Source organism: Loxodonta africana, chromosome 19 (genome assembly GCF_030014295.1).
Source record: "Loxodonta africana isolate mLoxAfr1 chromosome 19, mLoxAfr1.hap2, whole genome shotgun sequence".
Taxonomy (NCBI): domain Eukaryota; kingdom Metazoa; phylum Chordata; class Mammalia; order Proboscidea; family Elephantidae; genus Loxodonta; species Loxodonta africana.
In genome coordinates this window covers 70,961,096-70,976,666 of record NC_087360.1, presented here as the reverse complement: position 1 = coordinate 70,976,666, position 15,571 = coordinate 70,961,096, and the positions used below count along the sequence as shown (strand labels likewise).

Below are 15,571 nucleotides of genomic sequence, written 5' to 3'. Positions count from 1 at the left end.
CTTTAAAACATTGCTTTCCCTTTTTCTTTAGACAAATGCTTTTCTGTAGAGTGACCCTTGGAAAATCCTTTCTGCAATTCAGCACCATGAAAATGGCTCATGCCCCTCCGGGACATCATTCAGTTATTGGTAGACCAAGTGTGAATGGCCTGGCTTATGCTGAATATGTCATCTATAGAGGAGAGCAGGTATGTTACTCACCCAATAAGCATAACCAAGTTATTAAACATGCCAGTAGAATACAGAGACCAGGTAAGAGTTTAAGAAAACCATCTAATGAAATATCCACCACATAGTCTGCTTGCATTGGTCAATTCAAGTAAAAGTAAAGACATCAAAATGGCTCTTTGACATCTACTTTGTGCACAAAACCCATCAATCATCTGTCAGCCAAGTAGCACAATATGAGCAAGAGGGCAGCTGAGAAATAAAGGCCTGGGACCCCATGCTGTTCTAGAGGCCTGCTGCCCTAAATTAATACCTTGCAGTGTTTCATGACGACATGGCGGTGGGGAGCTAAGTGCAGCTGCCATTTATGGGTCTTCTTCACAGATGTGCTGGCCACAGGCTGGTGGCATGGGTTGGATCTCCACGGTTCTGATCATGGTATTTACATAAAACAGTAACTTTCTGAGTCATAAAGCTACAGCACATTTGATACTTCCAAGTGCTTAAGACTTCAAAATAAAATTGTCAGCAAACTTTCTAAAGTTTTTAACTAAACCCCTAATCACCATAATACTGCTAAATCTTATCAATTTGTGATTAAAAAAATCAGTATGCCTAAACCAAATTGAATTTCAAATGAATACCATTACCATAGTGAAAGAAAAGGAAAAAAAAAAAAGAAGAAGAAGAAAGAAAATAACTAAATCCAAGTACCTATGAAAACAATATTTGGGTGTGGAGTAAGGGGAAAATATGCAAAAAAAATCTCGAACTCTCTTTAGTAGATCTGGTGACTGAGATGGCATGAGTAAAGCAATGAAAGTCTTTTAGATGTATTTTTAATTGAACAAATGAGTAAATGTGTTGATGTCAGGGTTTGCAGTGTAGGAGGGACCTACAAACATAGAATGGGGGAAAGCTAAGAAAGAGCCCTGTAGGCATAGACTGAAATTAGAGGTGTTAGTATGAACTCATGATTTTTAATCTATGTATGTATAAATGTGTAAACGTGTGTATCTATATGAGTATACCTAGAGCCCAGATCTCGGTCTCTAATATTCTCTACTAAAGTAATCAGGGCTCTGTGGAGAAACAGCTAATTCCAGAGCTGGACAGAGTAGGTATAAGGTGAGCTGGAAACATCTTGTTAATGCCAGAAAGTAATGAAGTGCTAATAAAAAATAATGAAGTAGGGATGTCACAAGGACATGGAAGCCACTTGAAGCGGGTCCCACTGTCCAAAACTGGGAGCATTTTGAACACAAAAGTAAGTACAGTAATGAATTTTAAACCATTAATAAAAATAGAAATTCATACATCTATATTAAAATGGGATGGGGGTAGTGGTTTAAAATTAGGAAAGGTGTGTGTTAGGATTGTATCCTTTCACCATACTTATTCAATCTGCATGCTGAGCAAATAATTCGAGAAGCTGGACTATATGAAGAAGAATGTGGCATCAGGGTTGGAGGAAGGCTCATTAACAAGCTTCAATATGCAGACAACACAACCTTGCTTACTGAAAGCAAAGAGGACTTGAAGCGCTTACTGATGAAGATCAAAGACCACAGCCTACAGTATGGATTACACCTCAACATAAAGAAAACAGAAATCCCCACAACTGAACCAATAAGCAATATCATGATGATAAATGGAGAAAAGATTGAAGTTGTCAAGGATTTCGTTTTGCTTGGATGCACAATCAACGCCCATGGAAGCAGCAGTCAAAAAATCAAACAACTTATTGCTTTGGGCAAAAATGCTACAAAAGACTTTAAAGTGTTAAAAAGCAAAGATGTCGCCTTGAGGACTAAGGTACACCTGACCCAAGCCATAGTGTTTTCAGTTGCTTCATATGCAAGCGAAAGCTGGACAATGAATAATGAAAACCAAAGAAGAATTGATGCCTTTGAATTATGGTGTTAGCAAAGAAAAATTGAATATAACATGGACTGCCAGAAAAACGAACAAATCTGTCTTGGAAGAAGAACAGCCAGAATGCTCCTTAGAACCGAGGATGATAAGACTTTGTCTCACTTACTTTGGACATGTTATCAGGAGGGATCAGTCCTTGGAGAAAGATATCATGCTTGGTAGAGTAGAGGGTCAGCGCAAAAGAGGAAGATGCTCAACAAGATGGATTGACACAGTGGCTGCAATAATGGGCTCAAACATAGCAATAATTGCAACGATGGCACAGCACCAGGCAATATTTTATTCAGTTGTACATGAGGTCGCTATAAGTCAGAACCAACCCAACGGCACCCAAACAACAAGAAGGGCTTTTGCTTACGGTAGACTGCCAAGGGCAGATAGGTCAATGTGGAAGAAGCACCGGAGTTGGCAAATTATCATTTTGCAACCATTGTGGTAAAGATTAGATCTGGTGAGAATCATCAGTGGATGCTAACTCTGGGTCGGGGGACGTGGAGAGGGATTGATTACAAAGGAGTAGGAAAAAAAAAAAAAGCAGTAATTATATGTTGGAAAAAGTCCCTTGAGCTTTGATTGAAATGAACATCACCAGTGAGGTACAGGTGGACACAGAGTGTGCCTCTAGATGTGGTATTCTGAGAAAGCCATGATGTCACCTGTGCAGTATGCCTGACAAGAATGCCTAACCTCAGGCCAGTCAAATTGAGGGGTATTCTATTAAAAAATGCGCGAGAACTATATTCTTGAAGAATGTCAAATGTTATAAAAGTCAAAGGTGGCAGAAACTTTCTAGATCAAATGAGGCTCAAGAGACATGACGAATAAATGAAGTTCTGCCCTTAAGCTGGATCCAGTCCTGGAAAGTAAAGACATGACTATAAAAAAAAAAAAAAATAGGTCAGCGAAAAAGAGGAAAACTTCCAACAAATGGACTGCCACAGTGGCTGCAGCAATGGGCTCAAAGGTAACGATTGTGATGATGATGTAGGACCGGGCAGTGTTTCATTCTGTTGTCACAGGGTCGCTATGAGTAGGAACTGACTCAATGGCACCTAACAACAACATAGGGCAGCCAACAAAATTGAAATATGATCGGTCAGTAGAGAAACCTATCAATGGAAGTTTAGGTTGATAATAGTACTGGGCCTCTGTAATATAGAATATCCCCTTTCTTAGGGAATAAATACTAGAGTATTTAGAGATAAAGCATCATGATGATGTGTGTCACTTATTCTCATCTGGCTCAGGAAACCCGTGTGTGTGGATGTGTGTACATGTTATGTAGGGATGGGGGAAGAGTACAAATGGTGGAACAAATGGGGTAAATAAAACCTTTATAGTAGGTGGATCATGGTAAAGGGAATACAGGTGTTTTGGGTGCCATTTTAATTTTTGCAATTGATTATATAAGTTCACTGTTGCTGCCAAATACAAAGCTTCAAAAAAATTAATATATCAAGTTTTTCTGTTTAAATCATAAACCTCAGATTTCCCGAGAAGATGCTTTCACTTTGACTCAGTAACTCCACTCCTAACAGTTTGTGTTTGATATAATCAGTGGTATTCACAAAAAGGCAACATGTATGTAAGGGTGCTCATCACTGTCTTGATTATCATCATACAGAACTTAAACAGCCTAGATATTGGGTTTTTTTTTTTTTTAATCTCATTGATGTTGAGAATATACACAGCAAAACATACACCAATTCAACAGTTTTTACATGCACAATTTAGTGACATTGATTAGATTCTTCGAGTTGTGCCACCATTCTCATCCTCCTTTTCTGAGTTTTTTCTCCCCCAGTAACATAAATTCACTGCCCTTTATCGTGCCTATCTAATCGTCCACGTTCCTGTTGTTAGTTTGATTCCATATAGACAGTTCTTAAAACAGCGTAATGCTCAATCAAGGCAGACATTTTTTACTAGTTAAGCTAATCTGCTGTTTGGTTTTAAGAAGACTTCAGGGAATATTTTTCATTTAAATTTAAAAGATTATCTCAGGGCAATAGTTTCAGAGGTTCATCCAACCTTCATGGCTCCAGGAAGTCTGGAGTCCATGAGAATTTGAAATTATGGTCTGCATTTCCCCCCTTTTGATCCGGATACTTGTACAGAATCTTTGATGAAAATGTTCAGTAATGGTAGCTGGGGCACCATCCAGTTCTTCTGGTTTCATACAAAGGAGGCAGTTGTTCATGGAGGCAGTTAGCCACATATTACCTATCATACTTTCATTCTTGACTCTCCTTCTTCCTCTCTTGCTCCAGGCGAATAGAGACCAATCGTGCCTTGGGCGGCCACTCGAAAGCTTTTAAGACCCCAGGCACTAGGCAACGAATTAGGAGGTAGAACAGAAGCAATTAACTGGGCTGTTCCATGAAACCATGACCCTAAACCTCCAAACTAAGAAACCAAATCTTTATAAGGTTTTTTGTTGTGCATAAGCAGCAGCCTCAGCAGCTATTCTTTTGTTGTTGTTGTTGTAAATATATCCATCACACAACTTTTGCCAGTTCACCTTTTTACAGGTGTATGACTTATTGACAATTATAATGATCAGTTGTGCAACGCTACCTTTAATCAGTGCAGTATTTCCATCACCATTAATTCCCGCTTTCTGCCTCCCTCCCATCCCTGATCACCACTAATAAACTTTGTTCTCTGTACATTTGCCTTTTCTTGTCTTTTTATGTAAGTGAGGTCATACAGTATTTGTTCTTTTGTGACTAACTTATTTCACTCAGCAAAATGTCTTTCAGGCTCATCCATATTGTAGCACGTATCAAGACTTCTACTGGCTATGTAGTATTCCATTGTATGTATGTACCACATTTTGTTTATCCAGTCATCTGTTGATGGGCATTTAGGTTGTTTCCACTTTTTGGCTATCGTGAATAGTGCTGAAATGAACATTGTTGTGTAAGCCTCTTTCTGAAACTGCTATCAAGTCTTTTGGGTCTATACCTAGGAGAGCAGTTACTGGGTCACATGGTAGTTTTATTTTTAGTTTTTTTTTTTTTTTTTTTGAGGAACTGCCACACTGTTTTCTACAATGGCCGTATACCATTTTGCATTTCTACCAACAATGGATAGGTCTTCCAATGTCTCACATCCTCGCCAACATTTCTTTTTTTTTTTTTTTTTTAATTTTAGCCATGCTAGTGGAAGTGAAATGTTATCTCATTTTGGTACTACAGGCCAGTATCTCTTATGAATACAGATATAAAAGTCTTTACCAAATACTAGCAAACAGAATCTAATAGCATATTAAAGGAATCGTACACCATGACCGAGTAGGATTTATTCCAAGAATGCAGAGATGGTTCAACGTTAGAAAATCAATCATTGTAATAGTAATACACCATGTCAATAGAACAAAGGAAAGGAACCACATGATCATCTGAATGGATGCAGAAGAAGCATTTGATAAAATCCAACACCCTTTCTTGATGAAAACCCTGAAGAAGATTGGAATAGAAGGGAAATTCCTCAATGTGATTCAGGGCATATGTGAAAAGCCAACATTATACTAAATGAAGAAAGACTGAGAGCCTTCCCCTTGAAGTCGGAAACAAGACAAAGGTGCCTGCTCTCACCATTTCTATTCAGTATTGTATTAGAAGTCCTAGCCAGAGCAGTAAGACAAGAAAAAGAAATAAAGGGTATCCAGATTGGAAAAGAAGAAGTAAAATTATCTCTTTTTTGCGGGTGATGTATGATCCTATATATAGAAAATCCCAAAGAGTCCACAAGAAGATTTCTGCAGCTAATAAAGGAATTTACCAAAACTGCAGGATACAAGGTCAACAAACAAAAATCAGTTGGGTTTCTATACGCCAGCAATGAGAAATCTGAAAGGGAAATCAGGGAAACAATTCCATTTGCATAGCATCTAAGAGAATAAAATGTTGTTGTTATTAGGTGACGTCAAGCCAGTTCCAACTCAGAGTGACCCTGTGTTCCACAGAACGAAACACTGCCCAGTCCTGCTCCATGCTCACAATCATTGTTATGCTTGAGCCCATTGTTGCAGCCACTGTATCAGTCCGTCTCGTTGAAGGTCTTCCTCTTTCCCGCTGACCCTGTGCTTTACCAAGCATGTTGTCCTTCTCCAGGGACTGATCCTTCTTGACAATATGTCCGAAATATGTAAGACTCAGTCTTGCCATCCTTGCTTCTAAGGAGCATTCTGGCTGTACTTCTTCCAAGACAGATTTGTTCATTCTTTTGGCAGCCCATGGTATATTCAACATCCTTCACCAACATCACAATTCAAAGGCGCCAATTCTTCGGTCTTCCTTATTCATTGTCCAGCTTTCACATGCATAAGATGCAATTGAAAATACCATGGCTTGGGTCAGACACACCTTAGTCTTCAAGGTGACATCTTTGCTTTTCAACACTTTAAAGAAGTCCTTTGCAGCAGATTTGCCCGATGTAATGCATCTTTTGATTTCTTAACTGCTGCTTCCATGGTTATTGATTGTGGATCCAAGTAAAATGAAATCCTTGACAAGTTCAATCTTTTCCCTGTTTATCATGATGTTGCTTATTTCTCCAGAATACCTAGGAATAAATCTAACCAGGACATGAAGGACTTATACAACGAAAACTATAGAACACTGCTGGAAGAGATTAAAGAAGACTTAAATAAATGGAAAGGTGTTCCACGTTCATGCATTGGAAGACATGTCAGTACCACCCAAAGCGATCTAGAGATTCAACACAATTCTGATCAAAATTCTAACACTCTTCTTTACAGAAATGGAAAAACCAGTCTTCAACTTTATATAGAATAGCAAGAGGCCTCAAATAGCTAAAGCAGTGTTGAAAGGGAAGAACAAAGTAGCACTCACACTACCTGATTTTAAAACGTTCTCTGGTGGCATAGTGGTTAAAAGTTATGGCTGCTAACCAAAAGGTCGGCAGTTCCAATTCACCAGGTGCTCCTTGGAAACTCTATGGGGCAGTTCTACTCTGTCCTGTAGGGTTGCTATGAGTCGGAATCAACTTCACAGCAGTGGGTTTGGTTTTTTGGATACAGCCATATTAATCTAAACAGCCTGGTACTGGTGTAACAGTAGACATATAGACCAATGGAAGAGAATTGAGAGTCCAGAAATAAATCTGGGGTGGTCAACTGACTTTTGACAAGGGTGGTAAGTCCATTTGTTGGGGAAAGAAGAGTCTCTTCAATAAATGGTGCTGGGAAAATTGGATTTTCACATGCAGAAAAATGAAACAGGATGCATGCCTCACGCCATACACAAAAGCAAGTTCAGGAAGGCTTAAGGACCTAAATGTGCAAACTAAAACCATAAGATTCTTAGAAGAAAAAGCAGGACAGTGCTGTCAGGCCTAGCTTTTAACAATAAATTAACTAATATAATAACAAAAGCACAAAAAAAATAAATGGGACCTCATAAAAATTAAAAAATTTGTTCATCAAAGGACTTTACCAAAAAAGTGAAAAGACAAGTTACCGACAGGGAGAGCATCTTCAGAAACCATGTATCCGACAAGAGCCTAATAACCAAAAAATATATAAAACTTTGACAACTTAACAACAAAAAGACAAATAACCCAGTCATAAAATGGGCAGAAGATTTCAGTTTTCTTTACCAAATACTTTTCAGTATTTTGTAAGTTAACTATAAACATTATTTCTTTCATATATACCAGTGGAAAGAAATAATAAAGGTTACTTAGAAAAAAATTATAGATTAATTTTTCTAAAATTTAATGGTCATTCAACCTTTTCCCAAATACTTGCTAACTTGTTCAGAGTCTGTTGATAAAATAATTTAAGAAAAATGATATGACATACATCCTATTTGGAAAAAAAAAAAAAAAGTACCTTGAAAAATGAAATGCACTTAGTATTTATTTCGGGGCAGACAATTGTTTTTCCATACCCAGGTATACTTGTGCACATGGATGGTGGTAACAATTGTGTTGTTGTTGTGTGCCATCAAGTCAATTTTGATGCATAGCAACCCCATAGGACAGGGTAGAGCTGTCCTGTGGGGTTTCCTGGTGAAATCTTTATGGGAACAGGGAACAGATCATTGAGCCTTTCCTTCCCCAGAGCGGTTGGTGAGTTCAAACCACTGATCTTTTTGGTTAGCAGCTGAGCACTTAACCATTGTGATGCCAGGGTTCCTTTTAACATTTGTAACCAAAACAAAACCAAACCCGCTGCTGTCGAGTCAATTCTGACTCATAGAGACCTGTAGGACAGAGTAGAACTGCCTCATAGAGTTTCCAAGGAGCACCTGGTGGATTCGAACTGCTAACCTCTTGGTTAGCAGCTGTAGCACTTAACTACTACACTACCAGGGTTTCCTCAACAATTGTAGTATCTACTAATTGAATAGTTTCCCATGAGCAGTTTTTCTTGATTTTTTGAAGTTTTCCTTTGCTAGCATTTATTTCATGATTTTTAGTTATACCCTAAATCGACCTTCACCCCTGGTGTTTAACACTTTAAAGAAAAAAAACACAAATGTTTTATTCAAAGGATCGATTTGAGAAGTATTATTTATTATTGCTGGAATTGTTTTCTTTACGATTAAAAAGATATGTTGAAAAATTAATGAAGCATGCTTGAAAAGAAAAATGGCTCTGATTTTAGCATATGATTGAACTTAAAATATCAGGAATATTTTTACATGTACCTTAAGCTTCGCATCAAATTCCATATGTAGGAGAGGCATTCTCTGGCCAGTTGGTGGGTACAGAGATTTCACCCTTTTTTACAGAAATAATGTGAACAATGCAGAATTATTTAGCGTGGAGAAGACTGTAGAATGATTTTCAGAATACAAGGTTATTCAATAGAGTATGACAGTGCCTTCTTCATCTCTGTAAAGAATAAACAGAGAGCATCTGAGATTAAACTTTAGCACTAGGGATGGAGGTTCAGAAGAGTTTCCTGGAGGCGAGTCACCAAAAGTGGCTGCTGAATCTTTTCTTACAGGGACTCAAAACAAAAAACCCACCAACTCTGCTTTGATAGCAAGGGTGGATTTAAAGTGACTTAATGGGAAAGAATGTTTTTTTTGTCCATACTGGGCCCTTCTAGGAAACCCTGGTGGCATAGTTAAGAGCTACTGCTAACCGTAAGGTTGGCAGTTCGAATCCACCAGGTGTTCCTTGGAAACTCTATGAGTTGGAATTGACTCAACAGCAACGGGTTTGGTTTTTGGGTTGGGGCCCTTCTAGTCCTGCAGTTTATACTTCTCTTGCCCTTAAGCCCTCTGGCTTTTGATGTGATTAATCAGTAGCAAACTATACACAAAACCAATTCAGTAGCCCAGTCAGTAGGAATCAGGAGCACGCAGACAGGGACCTTTTAGCAACTTGTGCTGTTCAAATCTGCCTGACTAAAATTTACAGATGTCAGGGATCACCATAAATCTTGTGCTACCAAAATTCAAATGCTGGCATTACCAAAGACTCCTTTGCTTAAGCAACATTTCTGGAAGCAAAAAGAATGTATCAAAGTGTCATAAATATTAAACTGCTTTGGAACAGAAGGAAGTAAGAGTGGGCTTCCCGCTTACATTTGATACTAAGCATGTGGCAGCTAAGCATATGCCAGTTATTTTTGAGTTCTTCTTTTTCTGTCTGGCTTATCTTCCACAACAAGATAGGAGACCTCACACCTGAGTGCTTTGTACCTAGAGGATGCTCAACACATGTGTGTTAGTAATATATAATTTTCTTGACTATTGTCTTAGTTTCTTGGTGCTGCTGTAACAGATATACCACCAGTGGGTGGTTTTAAAGAATATAAATTAATTTTCTCACAGGTTAGGGGGCTAGACATAAAAACCACTGCCATCGAGTCAATCCCAACTCATAGCAACTAGAAATCCAAATTCAGAACACTGGTTCTAGGGGAAAGCTCTCTTCTGCCCACTCTGGGGAGATGCTTGCCGCAGCTTCTGTTCTTGGTATCCCTTGGTTCCTGATGACCTCCACTTAGTGTCTCTCTCGCCATCATTTGTGCTTGCTTCTCTTTGTGTCTGATCTGCTCATTTATATTGCAAAGGTCATTAGTTTGAGACACACCCTAGAGTGTCACGACCTCAATAACATAACAAAGAAAACCCTGTTCAGAGTGGGATTACATCCACAGGGATAGGGGCTAGGATTTCAACACATATTTTGAGGGGCACGATGCAACCTGTAACAGCAACGCTTAGCCATCTGGTTAACTAATCAGGATTTCCTTTGTTCCCCTACTGCCTGAGCTTTGCTACACTCTTTATACCCAGTTCTAGAATTAGCAGTCAGCGGCTGACCTATCCTGTTCTAGTAACTAAAAAATAAAATGCCAATTTAAAATTATTTCAAGAATTAAGTAAATAACGAAAGTTATAATAAAATAAAACTACAAACTATTCAATCACTGAAGCTTCAGATTGGAAAGTCAGAGAGTTGGGAATTGTCGATTTTGCTTATTCCAACTAGATGTACTAAAGATAAAAAGCCATTGCCATTTTTAACTCAAACCAGAGTGAAATTTTGGAATAGCATATGATGAGTCATGATGGCTCCATACATGCATACAGATGGTTGTAATTTTTCAGAACACATTTACATTTTCTTTTATCCTTGCTGAGACCTGGTCAGGAGGGTCTAGTCTTTAATGAATGATAGTAATAATAACAGCGACAACGTTAATAGTAGGAACTAACACTGACTGGATTTTTATTATCCCAAACCTCTTCTAAGATCTTTGTATTGAATCCTCACTAAAATCCTGATGTTACCGTCCCCATCTATAGATAAGGACAGCTGAGGCACAGACAGATAACAGTTTCTGCCTTCTAAGATCAAAGGTGTAAAAATGTATAAAATAATGCAGCAAATCTATCACATGTTTATTTCTGCATTTTAGATATTAAACAGTCCAGTTTTTTTTATTCCTCATTCCTTTTATTGTCTCACTCTAGGTATTTGTAGGTCCAACAATTTGTAGGTCAGCATTGAAACAAGTTATTTTTGGGCCCCCAAAACATTTAGCTCACCAAGGAATACTGTTTTTTTCAGGCACAGATCACCCTAAAATGCTGAGTCTAATTTTCTAAGCTTTCAGAAATAGTTCAGGGCATATTTAGCATAGGAATAGAAAAGATCAAAGTTTTATGATTATGTTTAGGGTTGAAGAATTCCTATGTAGTATACAAATCAAATTTATTTTGGGGGGAGCGGAAGTTGGGGGGGTTGCCCCTCTCCATCCAGTTGCTGTCTTGGCAGTGGTTTCTGGTTCAGGTTCATGACACTTCTGTTCAGGTTTCCTTTCCCTGCTTCCATCAACAAGTACTTTTTTTCCACTCTAGACACTGAGCCTTCTGTTTTAAGTACTGCTAAAAAGAAGAGGCAAAAGAGAAAGAATAATGTGCGTGGGGGTGGTGGAGGAGCCGTTATCTAAAGTGGAGCCATTATCTTTCCTGTAAAAGATGCCTTTAATTCGTGCACTAAGTAAGGGGAAAAGCAGGTAAACCGCACCCTCATCGCTAATTGTGTGGTAAGGATCAGCATGAATTCAGTCCCCAAGTGTGAATATCCATCCGGTCCTCACCTTCCCACTTGTCCATCCTCACGGCCGGCTGCCCAAGCAACACACACTCTCTGACCCTTGCTGCCCAGAGCTGGGTCAGAGCTCACACATTAGGGGGACACCTTCTTTCAGACTGCCACATAGGCAGACGCCAGCCCCTGCTGGCTCCCACTGCCCCTGTGGGTTCATTAATTCACTGGAACAACTCACAGAATTCGTGGAGGATATAAAAATTAAAAAAAAAAAATTTTTTTTTTTAATTTTTTTTTTATACCATACTTAAGGTTACAACTTTATTACAACCAAAAAGAATACAAGGAAAGAGACACAGAGTGAGGTCTGGGAGGGGTCACAGCTTGAAGTATACATGTCCCCAAAGAGGGAGTGCTACCTTCTCCCATGCATGGTCACCAACCAAGAAGCTCCCCTAAGCCTTGGGGTCTGGGCTCTTAATTGGCCTTCCTAGTGGCCATAATTTACATCATGTCTTGTGAGGCTTAGTCAACATCGGGTCTCCAGGTGGTTTTTCTTGGACTGGTCGCCCCCTCCACCCCTACCCCGTTCATTAGCCTCAGCTGTGGTTTGACCTGAACGAATCGAGAACAAAGACCACATTGCTTTCTGAAACAAGGTGATTTCATACCTTACAATTAGTTATTACTTTTTTTTATCTCTGAACTATGGCCTCTATGTTATTGGTGACTCAACACATCTCACCCTTATCCCTTCTAGATTAGTGACTAATATGAAATGAGTTCAGCTGAATTACACTTTCATTTACCATATGTTTACTGAGCACATGCTGAGCAACGGGATGCTGGGTGCTCACCTCACAGGTAAGGTGGAAAGATGTTATTGTTGCTGGCCTCATGGGGCCTACCTTCCTGTTGTAGCTCTAATGGTGAGTCAAGGCAGTGTGACATTAAAGAAAACTTAATGTACAGTATTCAGAGTAGAAATAATGTTTTAACCGTTCTCTAGATTATAGGACTTATACATGTTTATACACAAATAAGTGTGTGCACCTCCTTAGTGCTCAGGGATCTATAATGGGCTGGCCTCCACGGGCTCCTGAATATTGGTCAAAATTAACAGCCTCTGAGGCATCCACGTTAATTAAAGCTTTGATGCCGTACCAAGCCCCAGGGTGATTGGTTTTTTTTCCTGTCCTTTCCAGGCATACCCGGAGTATCTTATCACGTACCAGATCGTGAAGCCAGAAGCTCCTTCACAGACCGCAACAGCAGCAGAGCAGAAGACCTAGTGAATACCCACGGGTAAAGGCCAGATCAGACTTAAACCTGGGACTGGATTACAGTCAGTCGATTGCTTCCAACAAAAACTCAATAATCGCTCAATCCCTGACAGCCTAGAAATAAGCTGTTTGTCTTTTATAAAGCATTGCTATAGTGATGAATACAGTATGAGTAACTGATACGTACTCAACTGCTACTGTTCCCTTTGAGGAAATGTTTACAGGGGCGGCCTTCTGACGTGTCTCAGGCTCATTTTCACTGCAGTTGTCCATTTCTAAAACAGTATTGCTTTGATTGAGACTTGGAAATGGAAAAGGAAAACACAACCAGTACTGTTCCAAATGTTGAAAATTCACACACTACCTTTGTTTCACTTGTTGTGTATGGCGCATATACAACAATTACATACATATGATAGGCACGTTTTTAATTTTTTTTCCAAGCATGCATCATTAGGTTTTGTTTTTTGTTTTGTGTTTTGCTTTTTTTGGTGACTTTGAAAATGAGCCAGAGCCTTCTTGAGGATATTTTGCACAAAGTCACTCTGACTAAAATCATTAGCAATGCAACCCAAGCTTCTGGCTTCTGACTAAGCAAGATTCCTTTTTTTTTTTTTCTTTACTTTGATTTGCTTTATTTTATATGTGTACTTTTCGTAAACATAAATTGAGATGGGAAGGAAAAAAAAAATCAAGCTTTAGTTTCCTTTTATTAATTGGCCCATCCTACAGGGAAGGAGACCAGCGTCAGCCTGATTCAGGAGTCCCTAAGGTCAGAGAAGTCAAAGCCGGGAAGGGCCACTTGCTCTTTCCAGTGCCAGGCTGCTTCAGAGGCGTTCAGGACAGCGCTGGGGATAGGGGAACGCACAGACAGTGCTGGGGATACAGGAAGGCACGGGCAGGGAAGCTGTTCAGTGCTGCTCTGCTAACATTCAGGCTTGAAACGACCAGCGAGGGCTGTAGAGGAGAAGCAGCGCTAGGAGCTGAGGACCGCGGTGGTTCTGTCACAGCAGGAAAAGGAGCGAGGGAATCCGTCAGAGAGTAAGTACTGCCCTCTGCTTAACACGGGCCACCAGAACTGCCGCCCCCAAAATTAGATGCCTTATTTCCAACTCAGTGGAATGACTGTATTCCATTAGAGTCACAAAATATTACCTTATTGTTTCTTTAGTTTTTGAAAACTAGGAAGTAAATCATTTAGTGGATACATACACACAATTACGAGAACTTTTTTTTTTTTAACTGCCTATTTGGGGTTCAAGTGAGGTGCTTCAAATAGCTTCTGTAAGTCCCTACGTGAAAATTTTAAACCATTTTGTCAAACTTAATATATTTAGACAAGGAGAACAAAAATCGAAACCAAAGCCCTTTCAGTTTTTTGTTTTTAAGGAATGTGACGGAGAAATATCATACTGTTTTCTTTGTAAAATTACTACTTTATTTTGCTTATTTTAATCAACATTTGCCAAGTGCACATTGACACTCGTAAGAAATTACACACGATGGTTCTTAGACTTGCCCTTTTCACCTTAACTGAATATTGCGTTGAGTGCGTTGACTTATTACTTTGACATGCTATTCGTCTACTCAGCTTTGAAGCAAAAGTAACATAAAGGTGGTGGAAAACAGGAAAAACCATGTGACACAGACTTTCCATTTCAACTTAAAGCCAGAAACTAATTTGGTCTTTCGATGAAGGCTGATTAAACTGTGACCTCATTTAATCTCCTCAAGAAAAATAAAATGGTTACACGCAAAAATTCTAGAAATAGGCTCCTAAAATATACAGTTGCTTTCTTTTTTGGCTTGAGTCCAACGCTAGAACGAGGCCTCCGGAACCAGTTTGCGTTTTGTAGCTGAATCTTGTACGGGTCCTCATGTGCAGTCAAGAATTAGCCTCAATTATTGCTTCTATGGACATTTCAGAGACCCAAGCTGGGTTTGTGTCTGGGCTGCTTGTTTAAGAGCTCATGAATTCCACACGAAGCCTCAAAGTTTGATATTCATTCATTAACAGGATTTTTTTCCCAACTTTTTTTCTTTCTCACCATGTGTAACAAAGGGTTGAAGGACTTGCCATCTTCATAGTTTCAGTAGCTGTGAAAGTGTGTATTAACTTGCCTCCCCACTAGGATATAGTTTAAAATGGTAAACACAGCTGTGATTTTTAGTTAAGTAAAAGGGTTAATACGGGGTAGATATTGAAAGCTTTATAGCTTCAATAAAAAGATAAGCCGCTACCCAATTGTGGTTGTACATCATTTCCATTGTACTAACTAGATTAATGGATGTGACAGTTTTAAACTTGGGCCTTACACTTGAGAAGCTATAACTGTGGTTTCGTATTCAAACTGCCAGTCGTTACGCATTCGATGTTCTGTGTGCCAAGTAAAGGTACTGTGTAAGGAATATGTTTGCAGTGGTCCTTTTCTTGTAATGATTCAAGTATATGCTAGTTCCTGGGAGATACACATATGTTATTCATCTGCTAAAGAGATCCGGTTAACTGATATATTGGAGGAGCCAAATACATTTGTTCAGAACTTGACCCAGAGTTATCAGGATTGCACTTAAAAGTTAGCAAAAGTTGATTACATTTAGAGTTTTCATCTATAGCGTGTGAAGAACCTTTGGAATGT

General features: G+C 39.1%; 1 protein-coding gene across 1 annotated transcript in view; it reads left to right on the top strand.

Annotated features, from left to right (window-relative positions):
* Window positions 1–15,341, top strand: part of TNKS (tankyrase) — a 201,564-nt gene extending 186,223 nt beyond the window's left edge. Inside the window, exons 26-27 of the mRNA XM_003412556.4 lie at window positions 32–188; window positions 12,855–15,341. Coding sequence (XP_003412604.3) covers window positions 32–188; window positions 12,855–12,941 — 244 coding nt within the window. The 3' untranslated portion in view covers window positions 12,942–15,341. The remainder of the gene's footprint in view (window positions 1–31; window positions 189–12,854) is intronic.
* The last annotated feature ends 230 nt before the right edge of the window (window positions 15,342–15,571 follow it).